This window comes from Pangasianodon hypophthalmus, chromosome 16, assembly GCF_027358585.1.
Source record: "Pangasianodon hypophthalmus isolate fPanHyp1 chromosome 16, fPanHyp1.pri, whole genome shotgun sequence".
NCBI lineage: Eukaryota > Metazoa > Chordata > Actinopteri > Siluriformes > Pangasiidae > Pangasianodon > Pangasianodon hypophthalmus.
This window is the reverse complement of record NC_069725.1, coordinates 1,046,352-1,068,916: the sequence shown is the minus strand read 5'-3', so window position 1 is coordinate 1,068,916 and position 22,565 is coordinate 1,046,352. Positions and strand designations below refer to the sequence as shown.

The following is a 22,565-nucleotide window of genomic DNA, read 5'->3' as shown; positions in this document are numbered from 1 at the left end:
CTGTATAAAATATGACCTGAATGATGTTTCGGTTTTTAGGCTACTATAGTGCCATAATCACCGCCTGAAATTTTCCAAATGCAATTTTATTTAAAAAAAAAAGTTTTTTATTATTATTGTTATTTATTTTATTTTTTTGGTAGAAAATAGACTTCTGGTGCAAGTATATTTTTTTACAAATACATTTTTACAAAGATTCAGTTCAACCTTTATCTGGGACATGGGAATTTGCATCATTGACCAATAGCTTTGATTATGGAGAACGTGCAAATCCTAGCTACTTGTACACCTGAGATTTTATACAAAACTTCCCAACTAAGCCTTTATTAAAGAGTCAGTGATTCTGTATTGGTCAGAAATGACTTTTGCTCTCTAATGTTGATGATTAGTTGTGATGATTCGTTCGGAAAAGAGTCGACTCTTTGAACAGACTCGTTTAGGTGAGAGCTGAATTGCATAAATGAGCCATCTGTGCTTTTTTGTTTAGATTGAAGAGTTATCTCAGAGCACCACACACACACACACACACACACACACACACACACACACACACACAGGTGGGAGGAAACCTCAGAACCCTGAGGAAACTCACGTTAAAGTATTTACCTGTGAGAAACAGTGAGAAATATACACATTTAACTCAGACTCTCTGCAGCACAACACACCTGAGAGAGAAAAAATCGACTTCCACGCTAAAGTGCACAGATTTTAGTCCGTCAGAAACGTTTATTAACTCTGCATCTGCATCAGTTACCGTCTCAGAAAAGGAAAATAAAGACAGTTGAAGGTTATAAAGGCGTCTTAGACCATTTTAAATGCATAGATACAACTTTTATAAACAATAAATACGACTGTAAAAGCAGTTTGGTTTGAGGAACAGTAACAGTATATGTAATGTAAAAAAAAAAAAAAAGAAAAGAAAAGAAAACATCCTTCCTTAGAGAAATAAAGAGACATTAAGGGAAATTCTTTACATAAATAAATTGGCAAAGCGGTTGTTATATTCATTGCATAGCTAAAAATTAGAGCGTCTTCTTTTTTCCCCACTCAGAGATTCATCAGTGTGAGAATCGTTTAAACACTTTCACGAGTGAATATGCAGATGACGATCATGCGGAGTGTTTAGAGAACTGAGCTCGCAAATAAATATCTGATTAAATGCACCAGAATTCTTGATTCAATAGTAAGCATGGGGTTTGATTCAACTGAGTTTGTTTGATTCGAATTTGATTGATTCATTCGAGTTTGCTTGATTCATTTGTGTTTTTTGATTTGAATTTGATTCGAGTTTGTTTGATTCATTTATGTTTTTTGATTTGAATTTGATTGATTCATTTGAGTTTGTTTGATTCATTTGTTTTTTTTTTATTTGAATCTGATTGATTCATTTGAGTTATTTGTTTCAAGTACGTTTGATTCATTTGCGTCTTTTTTATTTGAATTTGATTGATTCATTTGAGTTTGTTGGATTCATTTGTTTTTTTATTTGAATTTGTTTCATTCGAGTTTGTTTGATTCATTTGCGTTTTTTGATTTGAATTTGATTGATTCATTTGAGTTTGTTGGATTCATCTGATTGATTCATTTGAGTTTGTTTGATTCATTTGTGTTTTTTATTAGAATTTGATTCATTTGAGTTTGATTTTGATTGATTCATCTGAGTTTGTTTGATTCATTTGTGTTTTTTATTAGAATTTGATTCATTTGAGTTTGATTTTGATTCATCTGAGTTTGTTTGATTCATTTGGGTTTTTTTTTATTCGAATTTGACTGATTAATTTGAGTTTGATTCATTTGCGTTTATTGATTCGAGTTTGTTTGATTCATTTGAGTTGTTGGAGGTTTGTGATCGTTATCTGAGGTAGCAGTAAATGACTGTAAATTAGCAAATTACTAAAATTCTGCTCCAGTGACCAGAAGGTTGCGAGTTCAAACCCCAAAGCTGGTAAAAGAACGATGTTTATGTTTGGACTGCACTTGGCTTTGGTGCGAATAAATCAAGAAATATACACAATTTCAATAAAAAAAAAAATTCTGTAACTTGTTTTTTCCCCCCAACATGCCACTGTGAATGCATTTTAACATGCAGTGAGTGCAATGTGCAGCTTTTATTTCTCATCTCCCAAAACTAATCAGTAAAACTAGTAACATTCATCACGACGAGCAAATTCAAGTTTTAGAGTAATAACGAAAAAAAAAATCTTTTAATCTGAAAATTGCTTTTCTTCCTACTTGTTCTCCGTCGTTATTCTCTTACTGGGCCTCTATGACACTAATATAAATGTGCAAAAAAAAAAAAAAAGTTATAATAAAAAGGTAAGATAGGTAACGTAAGCTAGCATACACAGTATAGGTTAGCTAATTCATGATACAGACATCACGTACAAGCAAAGAAAATAAAAACGCGTTATTTATAAAGTGCTTTCGTAATACGTTATAATACATTACGTATCTGAGACGATGAGTACGCTTGGCCGTTTTTTTTTTTTAATCCGGATTAGAATAATCCGCATAAACATGCAGGTGTGAACGCAATTCCAAGGTGCGAGACGTGAAGCCACGTGACAAGCTAAGACACGTTACATCACAACATCGTAACGTCTTTAAGGGGTTTAAGGTGTTTTTGAGATTGAACTTGTGATACTAAATCTTTTTTTTTTTTAAACACAAATGAATGGAAAACTAGTGATCGAGTATAATTAACTCATTTGCATATTAACGCTTAGACTTCAATCGGACCAATCAGAGACGGATTTGACTCTCAGTGTAAAGGCATGCGGTTAAAATCTGATCCAATCCCAGAACAAGACGCACGAAACGACTCGATGGCGAAGACGAACGACGTCACCGAGGGGACGGACGAGCCGCATCGCTGAGAGTTTCACCTCGTTTAACATTAAACGCGTTAGCTACTGACCGAGGCTTCGAGCCGCACTTCGTTTACTCGCAATTTAAAACTTAAAAAAAAAAGATGATCATGAAATTAAAGTCGGAAAGACAGTCGGGATCAAACAAACACATCAGACGTCTCCACGGTGAACAGCAAGCATCACTCACGCTGCATCATTTTTAACTACGAGAAAAAAAAACATGCAACAATATTTTTGATTTTTCTTATTTTAAATTTTAACTTCAAAAAAACATACCTGTGTTTTTAATTATAACTTTTTTTTTGCTTGTTTTGTTTTTTTAATTGCTGCTTGTTTGTTTAGGAGAAATGCTTGTAACAATGATTTTGGAATTTTTGAGGGAAACTTTTTTGAGGAAAAAAAGCTCGTACTAATGTTTTTGAATTTTTGTAATTTTTGAATTCTAATTTCTTTTTTGGGAAAAAAAAACTTGTACTAATGTTTTTGAACCTTTGTTTGAACCTTTTGGGGAAAATCATGGTAACCCATTTTTAAATTTTTCGGATTTTGTATTTTAATTTTTGTCTGGAAAAAGGTTGTAACAATGTTTTCTGAATATTTGGAATTTTGGATTTTTGTTTTTAAATGTTAACTTTTTGGGGGAAAAATGTTCTAACTTTGTTTTTGAATTTTTTTTAAATAAAAGCTTATAGCAACGTTTTTGAATTTTGGGATTTTTGAATTGTAATTTTTATTAAATTAAAAAAAAACCCTATTATAATATTTTTTGTTTTTTTTCGTAGTATAAATTGAGGTTTGTGCTTTAACAGTTGCACGAAAGAAGCAGTTGCCTTTTTTTAAATAAAGAATTAAGCAAAAGCAGAAGGTGTTTGTTAGAGTGATTATTTTTCAGCACTTGATGCTTCAGATGGAGAGATAAAGAGTTTAGATTAAATAAAACATTGCTTGTTAAATTTTATGATTTTTCCACATTTAGGAGGCGGACATGTTATCCTGATTGGAAGCACTGAAAAACGTTCCGAATCGGAAATACGTGACGTCCGAGTGTAACGGGACGCGAGAGCGGTTTGTGTTATAAGAGGAAAAACGTTTCAGTGCCGCGGCCCTTCAGGATCTTCGGATAGATTTAAACACGAACATCACGGCTTGCGAAAGCGAAGGACATTAACAGTGTTAAAGACGTAACGGATCGGGAGGAGAAACCCGGCGAGGATCGGATCCGTCCCGTCGCTCAGTCCTTCAGCTTGCTCTCGATGAAATCCTGGATCTTGTTGATCTTCTCCTCCTGCTGCTCCAGCAGGTCTAAGATCACACCCATGGGAGTCTTCTTCAGTCCCACACCTTCGATCTTATTCTCCAGCTTGTTCTTCATGCTGCGGAGACGGAGCGAGGCGTGGATCAGGATCACTGCCGAGAGAAAGACAAAAAATCCAGACCATCAATCATCCGGGAATTATTCTGGAAACATTTAGAATTAAACAATAAAATCTAATAGTATGATAACAATAATAATCGAATAAGATGTTTCAGTTCCTAAACCTGTTTTTTTGTCTTTTATATTCACATTTATTTACTTTATTTATTTTGTATTCCTGAGCTAGCTAAACAACTACTGTTAGGAGGCGGCCATGTTTTCCTGAATGGAAGCACTGAAAAACATTCCGAATCGGAAATACGTGATGTCCGAGTGTAACGGAACGCGAGAGCGGTTTGTGTTATAAGAGGAAAAACGTTTCAGTGCCGCGGCCCTTTCAGAAACTTTTATCCAAAGCGACGTATTCCTGAGCTAGCTAAATAGCTACTGTTATAATCATCCGGGAATTATTCTGGAAAGATATATAATAAAACAATACAATCTAATATTAATAATAATTCACGGTAGATGTTCATGAGCCATCGAATGAGATATTTCAGTTCCTAAACCTGTTTTTTTTTGGTCTTTTATATTTACATTTATTTATTTAGCAAACGCTTTTATCCGAAGGGACGTATTCCTGAGCTAGCTAAATAGCTACTGTTAGAACAAACAAGTTGTTAGGAATCTCATGAGGACGTGGGGGCGTGTCTAATTTACATATTCATGCATATTCATCGTTTCCACTTTTATTTTAATGAGGGAAAGGTGTATCGATGTTCCTCTGCCATTTTTAGTCGTTTCTTGGGCATTAAATAACACACGTTCAACAATTTTTCGTTGTTTAATGATATAAAATTATAACATAAAACTAGTTTTATAAGAAAAGTTCCAGCAAAAGTTTGTTTAAGGAGGCGGGGCTTATGCACTCATAGAGCATTTGATTGGATGCAAAATGGATGATTGTTTACATATAAACGATATCTACTAAACAGAAAAACTATTTTTTGTTGTATTTTCGCAGTATATAAAAAGAAACTCGTGAAAAACGACAATTTTGTTTTGATGCACATTATAAGAGTATTTAAACCTTAAAAAAAATAAAATTCAACATTCAAACAATTCAAAAACATTGTTTTGAGGTCAAAAGTACAGGACGAGGCATTAAAACAGAATTATTTTCATATAATCGAGACCAACAAAACATTTTTGACATATAAACAGTTTTATGTCTATAACGTTAGGAGACTTATTTTAAAACTAATTTTAACTTCATGCACATTTTAAGCATCTGGAGCTTTAAAGACTGAGCAATGAAAGGGCTTCAGTTTAAACTGAGCCAAATATCTGTGCAGCGAGTTTAACCATCGAGCGCTAAAAATGGATCCAGTGCAGGGAGGAAACACGGGTTTGTAACTTAGCAACAACCAGAAACACACACACACACACACACACACACACACACACACACGGCTGTTCTTCACGCTACGACCTGCAGAACATGTTCACTGAGAATAAACTCAGGATTAAGGAACCTCGTTCTACTTGTCAGTGACTCAGATTCACTCTCAGAGTTTATACCAGCCTTCATGCCATCCTTATGAAGCTCTACAACGACAACGACAACAACAACGGAGACACGACTGCCACCTCCGGAGTACTTCGTTTTCCAGCCTCGCCTTCAGGTGTGACAGAACAGACTGTTAAAACACGTTTGTGGAATTTCAGACGGTTTGACCTGTGCTTACATGCAGACTGTCAATCCAAACTAATCCATCCGAACTGCAGATTCCGAACAAATTAATCGCAATTGCAAATCCCGAACAAATTTGTCCCAACGACAGATTCCAAAAAAATTCATCCTGACTACAAATCGTAAACAAATTCATCCCAATTGAAATCCCGAACAAATTTGCTACGTTTACAGATTCTGTAGAAATTCATCCCGATCGCAGATTCCAAACAAATCCATCCTGACTGCAGATTTTGAACAAATTCATTGCAATTGCAAATCTTGAACAAATCTGTCCCCATTTACAGATTCAGAACAAATTCATCCCAAATGAAAATCAACAATTTTGTCCCTACTGCAGATTCTGGAAAAAAAAAATTCATCCTAACTACAAATCCTAAACAAATTCAACCAAAACACAGATTCTGAAACAAATTCATCCCAATCGCAGATTCCGAACACATTTGAATGTCGGAGGAGGGGCTTCCAGGGAATCAGTTAATATCGGAGTGTTTAAAAAAAACCCTGCGCAATCATTCCAGGTTCACGTGCTGATTGGCTCATCAGCAATTTTTGGGTTTAAAAAAAAAAAAAAAAAAGAAGTCTGCTCTTACACACAGCAGCGTACTCCGACGTTAAAATGCGGAGCTTCTACACTAAATGCGTAAAGGTCGGCAGATCCGAAACTGTTTATATGAACCCTAAACTCACTCTGTGACAGATTTTACTCCTAATTGAGTAGATTTTTACTTTTACTGCTCTTCCCAGTCCTACATGAACATGAACATGAACATGGAGGAATTTTAACGGGATGTTAACGAGACAACGCAGCGAGCGTGATTTCTCTCAGGCTCCTCGGTGAAGGTGTTTCTACTCACAGAGCAGTGGGAAAGTGATGCCGAAGATAAACACCATCACGCCTCCACACAGAGACAGCAGGAAGTAACTGGTTCCCAGAACGGCGATGATGAACAGCGACGGGTTCTTCTTCTTAAAGTTCTTGATCACAGCCTTGTTCTCTCCGGCCCACACCGACCCCATGAACACCAGCGACACCACGGTGCCACCCAGGATCATGCCGAGAGGGTTCATAAACCTGCAGAGAACATCGATAATACAAGTAAAATAAATAAAAAAAAGTACAAGGAGATCTGTCATAGTTATTACGCAAGCCTTTTTTTTTTTATTAGGGAAAAATTTATATCTATATTTATAAATGTAATACAGTACTGTGCAAAAGTCTTGGCACCCTTTTTTTTTTTTTTATACACTACAAACTTTGTTATAGATGTTTATTTTCTGACTTCTACATTATTGATTCAGTACAAAACCATTTTAGATTCCAAACATTTGTAATGTCGTTGTATGTCAGTAAAGAAAGCAGCAGATTCCATAAGAGACGCTTTTCAGATAAAAACATAATGAAGGCTGCTGGGTTTCGCTGCAGAAATAAGAAGCGAGTCGACAGTCAAAGTCTCCAGAAGAACTGTGGCTGCTTCTGCAAGATGCTCAGTAACACTTCCAGCTCATTTCCTTATAAAACTGCACACACTGCACCTCAGATACTGCTTTATTTATTTAAAGTGAAGGATCGTCACATTAAATACTGACTTTGTTTCATTTATTACTGTTTACTGCTCTTTATAGGATTTTTTAAATATAGAAACATTTAATTTCATTATTTTTGAAGGCGTCTTTGCTCTACAGCATTTCTTTACATGTGACTAAGACTTTTACACAGTAATGTATATTTCTGTGAAGGTGCTTTGTGACAATGTTTATTGTAAAAAGCGCTATACAAATAAAATTTAATTGAATTAACACTAATATCACTTCAATTGTCTTACTTTAACCTCTACAATTTGACCATTTTTCTGTTTCTGTTAATGATGAAACATCTATTAAACCATTAAAAAAGAGAGAGAGAGCTTTATAAATGACAAATCTTCTGCATTTTTGTATGAAGGGTGCAAAAACTTTTGCACCCAGCTGTTCCTATTGACAGGGAAGTGTAAAGGTATTTAAAATGGACAGTGAGATGGTGATAAAAACGCTTTGTGAGTTATATATAAATCCGAGCGTGACTCAGTGATTCCTGACAGCTGCGCTGATCACACACTCGGCTTTATAAACCTCGTGCTGACGCTTTACACTCGCTTCACTGTGTGTGTTTCAGCATTTCTCAGATTCCTAACACACACCCATTAACACACACACACACACACACACACACACAGGTTTGGTGTTCATACGACACGCAGAATGAGCGATTACGAGAATTAAACCGTATTCACATTTCGATGCTTCACTGCTAATATCTTAACAAGCTGTCGAAAGATATATGATGTTAATAATATTTCTCATTAAGAGATTATTTAATAACAAATATAAAATCACTAAACCTATTTTTACAGATTTATTCATTTCTATTGGCAGATAATAAACCCTTCAAACTGAAGACAATTTCAAGCTTGAAATGAGTAAAAATATCTACAAATTGTTTTTTTTTAATCTCATATTTCTTGAAAAACAATCTAATAAATAAAAACGTTAGGATTTACTGATATTCAAGATATTTTTACTTGCTAAAATTTCATTTTTCTGCAGTCTTGATGCACAATTCTGATATTTTGACAGAGATCTGATTATTTATTTTTTGGTCTTTATGAAGTAAACCTCAGGCTTCTACGTGACACGATACGATTTTGATTCATAAAGCAACGATTCGATATTTACGAATCATTTTTACACACTAGCGGTCTTTCCTTTTTTCGATAATGACTGAATGAATGCTGCAACAAACCTGCAACATCATGGCTGTACAAAGGAAGTGACTCTGTTGTTTGCACGGAAATTATTCTGCTTTTTAAAGTCCGGACCGGCTGTATCCTCGCTCTGACACGGCCCGAGAAGCGCTCTCGTACAGAACCCGGGTTCTCTAACTACTCTACAGGGGTTTATCGTTTCTTCTAGATGCCACTGACGTCCTTTCATGATTCATACGAGTCCTCCGAGACCCAGAGGATGAATTTCAACCTAATCAAAAAGAAAAAAGCGTCGCGAACATCGACATAGCTTTAGAATTAACAGGAAAATCTGATGTGAGCGTGTGGATCTGACTGAAACAACCAGATATCAGATGTTTCAGATTTAGAAACTCATCTGAACGTGGCCCATGTTAGATGTGAAAAAAAAAAAAATCCAATCTGAGGTGTTTCAACAAAATCTGTCAGAAATCAGCAAAAAATCTGAACTGCAGAAGTCGGACACGGCGAGTTCGGGAATAAATGACACTCTGAACACGTGTTGGACGATCCGATCGGATCAGACGCTATTTCTCGAGCCTTCCATCAGGTCTGATCATCTTACACACTATTATATCAACATCTTTCTATTCCTGGCTCCCTAAAAGATAAAAAACATAAAACTCTCTCAGGGAGATTTTTTAGAAACACACTCTGAAGACATTCTTTCTGACGTCTTACTAAACACTTTGCTTTCTTTCTTTCTTTTTTTAAGTAAAATCAAGCACATTCAGTATTAATGATGACAATGCAGTGCACAGATCTGTGCCCTCAAAGCCACATTAAAGCATTTATTATATTATCAAATATTATTTTTTTCCCTTCTGGCATTACTGCAGTTACAAATGGACTTTGTAAAAGTCTTCATTTTAAGCCACAGTAACTCAGGTTTGATGCTGGATTTCTAAAGACATGCCATGCTGGATATTATATCAAGTTTATGATAGTATTATTATTATTATTATTATTATTATTAGAGTATGTGGGAATATTTGCTGCATGGATGGACTCAGAGAGATGACATATCTATATAGATTTATAAGAAAACACACACACACACACACACACACACACACACAGTGATTAATCCAATACAAGCACTACTGAGGATATAACCTGTATTATCTTAGTTTAGCTTCATACGTACCCAACAATAAGAAAAACCACAATAAACACAGCAAAGTAATTAGTCTGGTAATAAAGCAGGTTGCTTATCACTCTGTTGTTCCATTTAGTTAAATCCTTAATGTCTGGTTTCGCAAATCTATCCACTCCAGGGAAAAAATCATCCCACTGTCTGAACGGTGCGAGCTCCATCCCGGCCGCCATGTTTGTGTTGACAAGTTCTAGGGTGTGTGCGCGTGTGTTTTAACCGCATTCCACTTAAACCCCGCCTCCTGCACTGTGATTGGCTCTCAATTCATCCTCGCAAGCAGCGTGCCATCTTGATTGGACGATAGGTAAGTCAATCATAACACCGCAAGTACATGAAATATCCCGCCTCCTTCTTTATGATTGGTTTGTTTCACTCAGAAGCAACACGATGATTGGGCGATTAGAGTCCACGTCACAGCGGCGACAAAAACATATCCCGGAAATGCGACTAATGTAAACTCAAAAATACTAATTTTTAAGTTTAATTTTTAAATTATGTGACGCAATATTTTCGTATTTTGAACATTGTAAATATTATGATTTTAGAGACAGAACAACACACTCAGGACTGAGTAAAAATAAAACATTTATTCACAGTAGGACAATTTACAAGGAATTCATAAATAGAAGAATAAAATTTACATTTTAAAATTTAAGAAAATATAGTAAGTCATTTGAAAATTATACATAATACAAGCATTATATCAAACTCATGATCTTTTAAAGCCATTAAATGTGCAAATCTTTCTTTATCTTAATATTTTTCTTAATATAAATCTCTGGAGAAGTTAATGCAACACTGCTCATTCACCATAATATATATGTGTGTGTGTGTGTGTGTGTTATTGTTGATTGTATAAATACGGACACAGCTGTCTTATAAATGGAAACAGAACTATGGTTGTACTGCTGAAGGGGAGGAAGTAAAGAGCCCAGTAAAACAAACAATCCCAAAAAAACTGATGCAGAATGTTCCAGAAAAGCAGCCCAGTGAAACAGATCGCTCCTATGATACACACATGGCAGAAGAATATGTTCAGGATCATGCTGAAATTCACACACACACACACACACAGGGAGAGAGCAGAAAATAAGAACTCATTGAACGGAACACAGAATCCTCTACCTCAAATGTGTTATGATTTTTAATCAAATTACACATCAAACTGAAAGCAAATAGTTTTTATTCATTGTGAATTCATTGTGTGTATTATTGTTGTTATTTGTTTGCCTAAATCTTTAAAATATTTTAAATAATTTATTTGAATTTCTTTTATCCTTACATGTATGGTTTATTGTTTTATTGCTTTTCTTGGAAGACTTGGAGATTTTGATTCTACATAAAAAAGTGATATATAAATTAGTATTTAATAAAATATTAGTATATAATAAAATAAAATAAAAGTTAACACACCACTTAGCAACATCAAAATGATGTCACCACCGAGACATTTTAGTCTCTTGGGGTTTTACAGATGTTCCTTCATTATCATAAGTAACAACAATGATGAAGAAAATATTAAACTAAACTGGAGATTATAAACGTTCCAGGTCAGCACCAGTGCAAAACTCAAGAAACAAACTTCAGACTTTTCTCTCACCTGAGGTGAATTCGGCTTCGGAGACTCCACAGTATTTGACCTTCTCGCAGTGTGAGAATAAAACAGTGCCACATGATGATGCGTGATGTCCAGTAGTGAACGTCCTGCCAATCCCACACGAAGTCGTAACTCAGCTGATAGGGCAGGAGGAAGAACTGCACCGCAAACGACAACCACTGTCTCCAATCAGGGCTGTCCTGGGGTGAGAAAGAGAGAGAGAGAGAGAGAGAGAGAGAGGGAGGGAAAGAGAGAGAGTATAACTGTGTGAGAAATTCTTGTAAAGAAAACAGCAAAGAAAAACAGACTGCATCACTAACCACACACTGTTTTCCTATATGTGTATTTTATTTGATAGTCAAGCAACAATACTCTCAGCTGAATGATTATATTAGCAAAGCAAAGTTTCTAGTAGGAGGTTTTTGCCAGTTTCTGTTCTCTTTATTGTGAGTTAAACTAGCCTGCGAACTGAGACTATGACCTTTTGCCTGTGATGGCTCTTGGTGCCTCTGCAACATTCTTTGAATAGGTGGCCATTGAGGTGTGGGCTTTTCTTATCTCTATAATAATAATAATAAGTGTCTGAGTGATAGTTATGCTGATTGGATGAGGGCCGGTGAAACTCCAGAGTCTGGGGCGGGTTCCTATAACTGCGTACTTCCTTTGCATACTTTGTTTCAGGTTGTCACCTGAGTGATTTTGTCCTCTAAGACCACCTCTAAGCACTGCTCCCTAAAATGTATATAAACTACAATGTACAGATCACTTGTTTAGACTCGATGACTGCAGCATGAAACAGCACTTTCTCAATAAAGAATCCTGCTGAAGATATACCCGAGTCTCTGGGTCTTCACCTCTGAGTTTCCAACAACACACACACACACGTACCAGGTTCCTGAAGGGCACTTCATCTCCTGAACTCTTTTTCTGAGCTGATGGACAGCTGACGTGAATGAAGGGCAGGAACGAGTCGTAATAATCGAAGAAGTACATGTAGAGGATGCTCAGACGTGGAGAGTCGATCATGACGTAAAGGAGAAATAAAGACTTTCCTCCATTTACTGCCTTCAGAAAGGACAGAGAAAACAGAGTTATTATGTAAGAAATAAACATTCTGCATGTTTTTGTGTGTGTGTGTGTGTGTGTGTGTGTGTGTGTTATTTACCTTGTACTCCCAGAGATTTTGAGGCCGTTTGAAGCCAAGTTTTTGCACACGGCGAACTTCGTTCAGTAACGCACGTCTGTGGAGCTCGTTCTCTATTCCATATGGAGGCTTTAACAAATCCTGTTCTCCTAGTGCATTTAACAACCTTACACACACACACACACACACCATTAAAAACATTTAAATAAAGAAACAAATTAATTAATTAATAAATTTTTACTATGTTTTTCAAAGCCCAAGAAACTTAAAGTGGTCTAGAAACACCTCTACACATTTATTCTCATTAGAAATGTGCCCTGAAAAACCGTAGCCACTGCCTAGCGCTCCCCAAACAACTCCGGCGCCGAAGGCTAAAAGTGGCCATGACCCATTTTGAACAGTCCGACTCTGACGGGGGAAACGGTGATGACAGCGTGATCCCAGGGACCTCCCGGGGCACGGCTTCTCTGAGATGTCATCCAGGTAAGCAGGCGTTGTATGGCCCTCTCGGTGGTTGGAGAGTGCGCACTCTTGCTTAATCTATCGGGTCTTCCCGATAGCCAGAAGCGGTGCATCGCACAAGCACTGGTGGAGCCTGGCCAGGCCCTTTTTGGTCCTGATGTCTCTTTGATGCAACAGTGCTTTGATGACAAAAGAAAGAGGATGAGGCTTTCAATTTGTGCTTACTGAGAAAATCAGTGTCGCGCCAGGCCCCCCCCTGTGCGGCCTCCTAATCCCCCTGCCACGGGATGCCATTTCCAGAATGCCAGCAGAACAAAGCCCCACAATAAGCCACCAGCATAGCAGGGTAATCCCCCTTCTGACAAGCCCTGGGGGAGAAAGTCCTTCGCTGCGGCCAAGAATCCCCTAACCCCGCTCCCTCCGACTCCAAACAGAAGCGTCCGGGATGATGCATGGCCTCAGGGGGCTTTGAGTCCATGTTCCCTGGTGGCCAGCCCTCTGGACTCCAGTTTTGCCCTCCTAGTTCACCTATCCAAGAGGAGGAGGCTTTCTGTCAGTGGAGTCATCCCCCCCACCAGTGGGTGCCCACCCTGTGTTCATAGCGGCTTCACCGTTCACGTTGGTGGGCATCCCCATATCAAAGGAGAATTCTGTGAGAAAATGTGCACAAGCAGTGTCACCACACAGCTCCCTACACATGGCTCTCACACATTCAATAAAGGCTTCCTCCCCAGTACTCCCCAAAACACAAAAAAAATAGAAAAAATCAAACGAATCAAATGTATTTGTTACTGAGAGACAATATCTCCCGGCAGCCCCACATGTCGCACCCAGGTTGCCCGCTAAATGGTGCCATTGTATCACAAATGAACAAATCGGCCACACTCGCAGCTCTGAGCGATTCCCCGGTCCGGGTGGGAACTGTCGCGAGTCAAATAACAGCCGGGAAGGCTGTATCGGCCCCCGAATGGGTGATTCGGACTATAGTCAAGGGGGTACAGACTTCAGTTTGCAAGAAAACCCCCGTGTTTCAGCAGAGTTATCTCCTCTCATACAGAGGAGAGCTCCACTCATGTTCTGAAAGAGGAAATCTCCTCCCCTCTCCAGAAGGGGGCGTTTCGCATGGTACCCCCACATCTATGCCATCAGGGGTGTTACTCTTGCTATTTCCTGGTTCCACAGAGGTAAGGCTCTCATTGTCCTATATTTGGAGTGTTGAACAAACATTTTGTTTGTCTGGTTCACATCAGTCAATCTGAAAGATGCTTTTTTCCACATAAGCATGTATCCCCAGCACAGGAAATTTCTTTGTTTTCCTACCAAGGCAAACTTACTTACACACACTCTCTGTTCATCCCTCATGCACTAAATTCTCTCTCAGAGGATTTTTCTTAGACCCAACTCGGCCTTTATGCCAAAATGCTTCCCAGCATTCACCTGTGAGGTGATTGAGCTTTCCGCTCTTCACCTGCATCCCTTCTCCTTTGCGGAGGGTCAGAGGTTGAATGCTCTGTGTCCTGTGCATGCCCTTCAGGCCTGCATAGATAGGACCAGCCTTTTCAGGATGAGCGACCAGCTCTTCATTTCCTGGGCCCCCTTGCACCCGGGGAATCCCATTTCTAAACAACGCCTCTCTCGTTGGCTTTTGGAAGCTATAACTTTGGCATATGAATCGAAGGGAGTGCAGCCTCCAGGGGCCTCAGAGCACACTCTACTAGGGGCATGGCTGCCTGTTGGGCTCTGTTTAGGTGGGTTTCATTACAGGACATATGTTCTGCTGCAGGCTGGGCTTCCCTCCCGTACATTTGTCAGATACCACCAGCTTGATGTCATTAGGACCTCAGTAGCTCATTCTGTCCTAGGAGTGGGCTCCTTGTAGCTTCCCGCCCTTAAGCCCTCTAATTCCCCTGTAAGCTTGGGCTCTCAGGGCTGCTTATTCATGTCACCAGCTTGTCTTTTATTTCCTTGCCTGGATGCCACCTTCACTACTGTGTGGGCGTTGCCAGGCTTGTTTGCATTTCTATGTCCTTCATGTTTCCACCTGCGTACCACTATCACCTTTGTGCATGGTGTTGCCAGGTACGTTATTATGGGATGCGTCAAGCACCACCTATCTAGGTGACCATCCCCTGGCTTACAGGACCTCACTGTGAGTGTATTGGGCAATCAGGGAGTTTCTCCCATTGGTGGATCATTTCTCCCATAGGTGGATCTCAAACACGAGATGATGAAAGAGAACAATAGGTTGCCATTCCATAACCCCAATTATGGAACATCGAGTGGAGAGATCTACCAAACGCTCGCCGCATTACAAGTGAATATACTCACTGAGTAAGCATAGCACGTGCAGGTCCTTTATGCACTCAGGTAAGGGGCGTGCCTCTACCTGGCATTGGACACATGCTCCTGTCTGTCAAAGCCAGACTTGGTGCAACTGGATGCTTCTGTAGAGGTCAGGTATGGATGCCCTTCCCATAGGTGGATCTCTCCACTCGATGTTTCAGAGAAATGGGGTTACGGACAGTAACCTATTGTTCTGCAGCACCACAGATAGGAAGGTGTGTGTGTGTGTGTAATTACCTGCCATTAACCTGTTCCTTGAGGAAGATATCTCTGTATGGAGATGTCCAGGTCCCCAGGTTCTCCATCCACATGGCCACCTCGTCAGGTGTCCACGCTCCTAGAGGCTTCTTCACCAATTGCTCCACCCTCAAATCTCCTGCACTCCAGTGATATACCAGAAACACCACCTAGCATTCACACACAGAAACACACACACATTATCATCACATTCATCTTATCTTGCATGGTTGGTAAAACAAACAAAAAAAACCATGCAAAAAATTTGCCATCATGAGAGACATCTCATTACATTCCAGTAAAACATAAAGACATTTCCTGGTAAGAATTTCCTGGAATTCTACTACTGCAGAGAAGTGGAAGAGTGTATGAGTCGAGTGACGTCCCTGTGTAAATGAGAACAGGTTCAAGATCAACCAACCAATCAAATGTCTTTCTTTTCAGCATCAAAACATTGTAATGTTTATGGATAATATATATATAGCACATAACAGGACAGTGAACTTCTTTCTTCATATATCCCAGGCCGTTAGGAAGCTGGGTCAGATATGATACAGAAGCAGAGAAGGTTAAGGGCTGAGCTCAAAGCCCCATCAGTGGCAGTTTGGTAGTACTGGTGCTTGAACACCTCACTTTCTGCTCAATAACCCAAAGCCTTAACCACTGAGCTCACCAAAGTCCTTCAAAGCAACTTCCGTGCAACGTTGAGCATTGTTTACCAAAATTCTTGTTATCTCACTAACAAACATCATCCATCCATCCATTTTCTGTACCGCTTATCCTACACAGGAGCCTGGACCCTGGAGCCTATCCTAGGGGACTCGGAGGACACCCTGGACGGGGTGCCAATTCATCACAGGGCACAATCACACACACTCACACACCCACTACGGACAATTTGGAAATGCCGATCAGCCTACAATGCATGTCTTTGGAATAGGGGAGGAAACTGGAGTACCCAAAGGAAACTCCTGATGCACAGGGAGAACATGCAAACTCCGCGGACACAGTACAGAGGCGGGAAACTGATAATACAAAGTGAGGTTCATGAACAAAATCATGATTTTAAAAATTTTTCATTAGTGGAAATCACAACCCACATTATCAAAGCTATTACATTTAGGGGTCCAAGCACCAAAGTCAGCTCAGATGTAATGTGTCTACTGAGGGGGGTCAGTGGAATTTATTTTACAGTTTTAAAGGGATCCCTGGCTGCAGAAAGTTTAAGAACCCTTGAGGTAATAAATAATAATAGATATGTTGTTAATGTAAGTTAAGCTAAATGCTTGATTAATTGGTGAACTGCGGTAAAAATGACTGAGCACTTCAATCACTATAATAATTTTTTTCAACATTATTTTTTGATATATTTTCTGCCCTAATAATATTCTGTAGTCTCAGTGGCATCAAAATCCTTTGAGTAAAGTCTGTCCACTCGGCGGCCATCTTGGAAATGTTCCCAAAAAAACTAGTAATAGATCGACAGTGATGAAGTGTATACGTGGATTTGAAACAGTAGTTAAAATCTCCCAACAAAATACCCCAAAATAATCCAAATAAAAAAATAGGTAAGTAAGTAAACAAATAAAAACAAATAAATAAGAAAAAAGGAAAAGAAAGTAAAGTAAAAGAAAGAAAGAAAGAATTTCAGGTTTCTGTAGCTACTGTGTAAACATGTTTCTTCATAAGTAACGGATCGATGTGAATGATATATACAAACATTTCAGCACCTCCTGGAAAGATTTATTTATAGGCAACAATGTTAACTAAAGGAACAAAGTGTAACTCACGGCAGCGAAGGTGAGAGTGATCAGTACTCCAGAAAAGAATCCACCAGGGCCCAGCCAGGGGTACCACCGCACAGGGGGCGGAGCTGGCTGACAGCGAATCACACGCTCAGCTTGCTGTAACACCTGCAGAGACTGAACAATACGCGGGTCGGCCATGATGTTCTGTCGCCTTCTCGCCACTTCGGCCTGGAAATGTTTCTCCACCAAATCCCTGCACAGAACACACACTTCAAATCAGCTTGGGTGAGTATAATAAGTTTATTTCGTTTCATAGCTGTCATTAAGACTCTGAGATTTTTATCGAGTAGAAGATTCCGAGCGTCTAGACCATCACCTTTAAACACAAACACTCACCTTTACACCTGAAAAAAAAAATCAGGGATAGAAAATGTGGACTGAAAAAGAAAATCTTTTCTTCTTTTTTTCTTTTCTGTCCACTGTAATAAAATGACAACATAAACACACAAAAGGCAATTTAAAAATGAAAAATAAAAAGACTAATAGGATGACATATGAATGACAAGACGGTGAGTGTTGAAATAAATCTAATTGGAGTGTAGCGTATTGTAATATATTGCAGCATGAATAGTCCTTGTTGTATTTTTCACATTAATGACTGGTTTCATTTAACAAAATGGCTTCCACACTCTTTATTCAGCAGTGCATAGAATAGCACTTGATCCAGCACATCTTATTATTTTGCATTTAATCATGCTCTGTCAGTTACTTAATGAAGCCACAAAATATTTTAAATATAAATCAAGTTCATGAAATACCTGGCTGCATAACTTTTTAAAATGTGAATGCAGTCCTTTAAAAAAGGAAAGTGAACTGAACTTACAGTCAGGTCCATAAATATTGGGACAGTGACACAGTTTTGGTAATTTTGCCTCTGTACACCACCACAGTGGATTTGAAATGAAGCAGTCAAGATGTGACTGAAGCGTAGACTTTCAGCTTTAATTCAAGGGGTTTAACAAAAATATTGCATTAACCGTTTAGGAATTACAGCCATTTTTTACAGAGTTCCTCCATTTTCACAGGCTCAAAAGTAATGGGACAATTGACTGATAAGCAGTTTCATGGCCAGCTGTGGCCTGTTTCCTCCTTATATCATGATAAATTAAGGAGATAAAAGGTCTGGAGCTGATTCCAAGTGTTGAATTTGCATTTGGTAGCTGTTCATGGGAACTCTCAATATGCCATTCAAAGAGGTGTTGATGCAAGTGAAGGAGGCCATCATTAGGCTGAAAAAACAAAACAGACCTATCAGAGAGATAGCAGAAACTTTAGGAGGGCCAAATCAACAATTTGGTGCATTCTTAAAAAGAAGGAATGCACTGGCGAGCTCAGCAACACCAAAAGGCCTGGGAGACCACAGAAAACAACTAAAGTGGATGATTGCAGAATTCTTTTCTTATTGAAGAACAACCCCTTCACAACATCTAGCCAAGTCAGGAACACTCTGGAGGAGGTAGGCCTATCATTGTCAAAGTCTACAATCAAGAGCCACCTTCATGAATGTAAATACAGACGGTTTACCTCAAGATGCAAACCGCTGATAACACTCAAGAACAAAAAGGCCAGATTAGACTTTGCTAAAAAACCTCTAAAAAAAGTCTGACCAGTTCTGATGCAAGATTAACTTGTACCAGAATGATGGGAAGAGAAAAGTATGGAGAAGGAAAGGAAGGGCTCATGATCCAAAGCATACCACATCATCCGTCAAACATGTGGAGGCAGTGTTATGGCATGGGCATGTTTGGCTGCCAATGGAACTGGGTCACTGGGGTTTATTGATAATGTGACTGTTGATAGAAGTAGCAGGATGAATTCTGAAGTGTACAGAGCTATACTTTCTGCTCAGATTCAGTCAAATTCTGCAAAACTGATAGGACAACGCTTCACAGTACAGATGGATAACAACCCAAAACATACTGTGAAAGCAGCCCAAGAGCTTGGAAATTAAATGTTCTTAAATGGCCGAGTCAGTCACCTGACCTCAACCCACCTGAGCTGCTTTTCACTTACTGAAGACAAATCTGAAGGCAGAAAGACCCACAAACAAGCAGCAACTGAAGATGGCAGCAACAGTAAAGACCTGGCAAATCATCTCAAGGGAGGAAACTCAGCATTTGGTGATGTCCATGGGGTCCAGATTTCAGGTAGTCATTGACTGCAAAGGATTTACCTCCAAGTAATAAAAATAATCCTAATATTTATGATTATATTAGTTTGTCCCATTACTTTTGAGCCTGTGAAAATGGAGGAACTCTGTAAAAAATGGCTGTAATTCCTAAATGGTTAATGCAATATTTTTGTTAAACTCCTTGAATTAAAGCTGAAAGTCTACACTTCAGTCACATCTTGACTGCTTCATTTCAAATCCACTGTGGTGGTGTACAGAGGCAAAATTACCAAAACTGTGTCACTGTCCCAATATTTATGGACCTGACTGTATAACACTGAGAGAATTTTATGTGGTGTGAACAGAGCAGTCTCACCTGAATGAGATGTTGACTTTGGGGAAACCGTACCAGATCCTGCGACAGGTCGGACACATGGCGTTCCTGGAGGACTGCAACCACATGGCGAGACAGTGACGACAGAAACTGTGTCCGCAGCTCAGCGTGGTGGGATCCAGCAACACTTCATAGCAGCAGAGACATGTGACTTCAGGCAGCGAGATGCCGTTAGCTTTAACACCATCATCACCATCATCATCATCATCATCATCAAACCCTGAGATGTCGATGCGGCAGTCGGTGGGTTTGTGGTACACGTCTGCCATTGAACTGCAATCAGACGTCAGATATCAGCTACGTGGAGACATACATTATATATAAGTAAATGTTCAGTGTGTGTGTGTGTGTGTGTGTGTGTGTGTGTGTGTGTGTGTGTTGGTGATTGAAACTGAAATAACACATGCTGATTCGTTCTGGAACAAATCGCAAGCACTATTTATTTATATTTATATGATAACGTGTGTCTATACAATTCAGATTTTACTTCATAGTTTATATCAGTGATTTTCAAACTGTTTAAAGTCACCTACACCTTTACTAGACTAGGAATGATTTTTTAGAAAACTGTAAGTGGAAAAAGAGTATTTAATGCAAATATTACATATATTACAGAGAACAATATTTGATGATATCATCTAAAATAGATTAATATAATGGATTAATATAAAAAGGGAGAAAATTGTTCTGGAATAGTGGTATTTGAGTATCAGTTTTCTTTTTAGCTGGTTCTGTATTGTCTTGTGTAAAAGACAAAGCAATCTGTATTTTTAACAAGCCACTAGTCAAGTTTATTTCTGTCACAAATAGAGTTATTCACAATTATGTTCCACTCAATGGCAACAAAATATGTTCAGTTAAAAACCCAGTGCCGGTGCTCAGTCATTCGTCTCTAGTAAATTATTAAATCAATTAAAACAATTGCAGTTATTGTACATTTTAGTACTATTTTCTGTTAATAGTCAGTCATAAGCCCTACAAAAGTCCTAAAGGTGGCAAAAGTTTTAAACAAAATGACAAAATAAAAAAAGCAAAAAAGGGTGAACTCTTAAAATATAAATATAAATTGTGCAAATAAAAATTGACTAAACTAAAAATTCATTTAAACTTGAGCTGGAGTTTGGACACGCTCTTCTGAGAAAATGTACCGAAATTCAGACGTAAGAGGAAAAATCCCTTCCAGAAAAAATTCCAGAAAAAAAACGTGAGAGAGTGAAAGAGTGATTGAGAGAGAGAGAGAGAGAGAGATTAATAAATGAAGCAATTTTTTTTTGGGGGGGGGGAATGAAGTTTTAATTTAATTAAGCTTTGATTATAATTATTTGTACTTGCAACATCATTTTGTTTTTGTTATTTTTTTATTAAAGCTTTGTTTGCAGATTTGTTATTTTTCATATTTAATATGTAATATTTAATAATTTTTGTAATGATCTGTTTTAGGTTTTCATAACATATAATAGTAATACATCGTTATAAAAAAGGTCTAATTAACTTTATTAAGAAAAGTATTTATCTGAATGTTTTCACCTGATGAGTTGAGATGAACATTACCTACAGATCTTTATCTTGCGTTTAGGAAATTCCCTCTGAGCAGCTGATTGACAGTGGCATACAAAGCAGAATGTGATACCCACAAACAAAGAAGTGAAAGTAAAAAATGTTCGTATTTTTGAGAATATAGCAGGTTTATAGTTTGATTTATGTAAAGTTTAATCACAACAAGAGTGTGTTTCAAAGGTACTGTTAAAAATAATAACTACAACTAGCCCTTTTTTAATGTCTGCTATGTGCTCTGCTGTGCAGAACCATAAGCTTACAATATAGCAAACATTCAGAAAGTAAAGTGAAATCAGGAAGGAGAGAGAGAGAGACAGAGACACAGAGAGAGACACAGAGAGAGAGAGAGAGAGACAGAGAGAGAGAGGGAAAGAATATTCAGCAGTACTTACTTCACTCCGGCTTGACTTATAGATGATGATGAGAGAAGTTGTGTTGAAAATGAAACCCAGACCTTCTGATCAAAACTGTTTGCTTTAAAGCAGGACGTCTAAAGCGAAAGTAACACCCTCATCACCACAGATCACTCACGAGAGGTTGGCCATAAACTCCGCCCTAAAACCTGTTCCTCATCGTCGCCACACTCAGGAAGACAGTTACATTTACGGCATTTGGCAGACACTCTTATCTCATTTATACCACTGAGCAGTTGAGGGTTAAGGGCCTTGCTCAAGGGCCCAGCAGTAACAATGCTGGGATTTGAACTCACAACCTTACAAAAGAAACTCTAATGGCTTTCCCACTGAGCTCCCACTGCTCACATCCCATCAGCCAGCAGGCAGGAGATAAACCTAAGATAAACTATAAAATCTAGCTTTTTTATTAAACCTATACGCACTTAAAACTTTCCCATCTTGATAGGATTTAAAGTTACAGCTTTACCTCTGACTGTTATAAAGCACTGACACTGGAGACTCCTTCCATACATCTTACATCATAAACACATTTCTCCTTACAGAAAATGTCACCATACTTCACATCATACATATTTTATACC

The 22,565-nt window shown here is 38.4% G+C and overlaps 2 protein-coding genes across 3 annotated transcripts; both read right to left on the bottom strand.

Moving 5' to 3' along the window:
- Positions 1-698: 698 nt before the first annotated feature.
- arl6ip5b (ADP-ribosylation factor-like 6 interacting protein 5b) lies at positions 699-10,118 on the bottom strand. The gene is made up of 3 exons (XM_034311634.2): positions 9,908-10,118; positions 6,835-7,052; positions 699-4,277 (listed from the first exon to the last, which is right to left on the bottom strand). Exons 1-3 carry the CDS (start codon positions 10,087-10,089, stop codon positions 4,102-4,104), a joined length of 576 nt encoding a protein of 191 aa, XP_034167525.1. The 5' UTR covers positions 10,090-10,118; the 3' UTR covers positions 699-4,101.
- Positions 10,119-10,480: 362 nt separating this feature from the next.
- LOC113545552 (bifunctional apoptosis regulator) lies at positions 10,481-22,093 on the bottom strand. Of its 2 annotated transcripts, none has more exons than XM_034311630.2 (8): positions 21,961-22,093; positions 19,994-20,284; positions 17,490-17,700; positions 15,700-15,869; positions 12,679-12,823; positions 12,402-12,578; positions 11,517-11,713; positions 10,481-10,921 (listed from the first exon to the last, which is right to left on the bottom strand). In XM_034311630.2, exons 2-8 carry the CDS (start codon positions 20,278-20,280, stop codon positions 10,723-10,725), a joined length of 1,386 nt encoding a protein of 461 aa, XP_034167521.2. In that variant the 5' UTR covers positions 20,281-20,284; positions 21,961-22,093; the 3' UTR covers positions 10,481-10,722. The 2 variants fall into 2 exon arrangements, with proteins under 2 accessions (XP_034167521.2, XP_026800752.3); XM_026944951.3 differs by having other exon boundaries at positions 10,485-10,962.
- Between the last annotated feature and the right edge of the window lie 472 nt (positions 22,094-22,565).

Excerpts from the sequence above, each read along its gene's own strand:
- arl6ip5b (XM_034311634.2), bottom strand. The coding sequence starts at position 10,089 with ATGGCGGCCGGGATGGAGCTCGCACCGTTCAGACAGTGGGATGATTTT. Across the intron at positions 7,053-9,907 it reads GTGGTTTTTCTTATTGTTGG|GTTTATGAACCCTCTCGGCA; the intron begins GTACGTATGAAG and ends TGTTCTCTGCAG. Across the intron at positions 4,278-6,834 it reads CATCACTTTCCCACTGCTCT|TGATCCTGATCCACGCCTCG; the intron begins GTGAGTAGAAAC and ends TTCTCTCGGCAG.
- LOC113545552 (XM_026944951.3), bottom strand. The coding sequence starts at position 20,280 with ATGGCAGACGTGTACCACAAACCCACCGACTGCCGCATCGACATCTCA. Across the intron at positions 11,714-12,401 it reads AAGTGCCCTTCAGGAACCTG|GACAGCCCTGATTGGAGACA; the intron begins GTACGTGTGTGT and ends TTCTCACCCCAG. Across the intron at positions 10,963-11,516 it reads CGAAGCCGAATTCACCTCAG|CATGATCCTGAACATATTCT; the intron begins GTGAGAGAAAAG and ends TGTGAATTTCAG.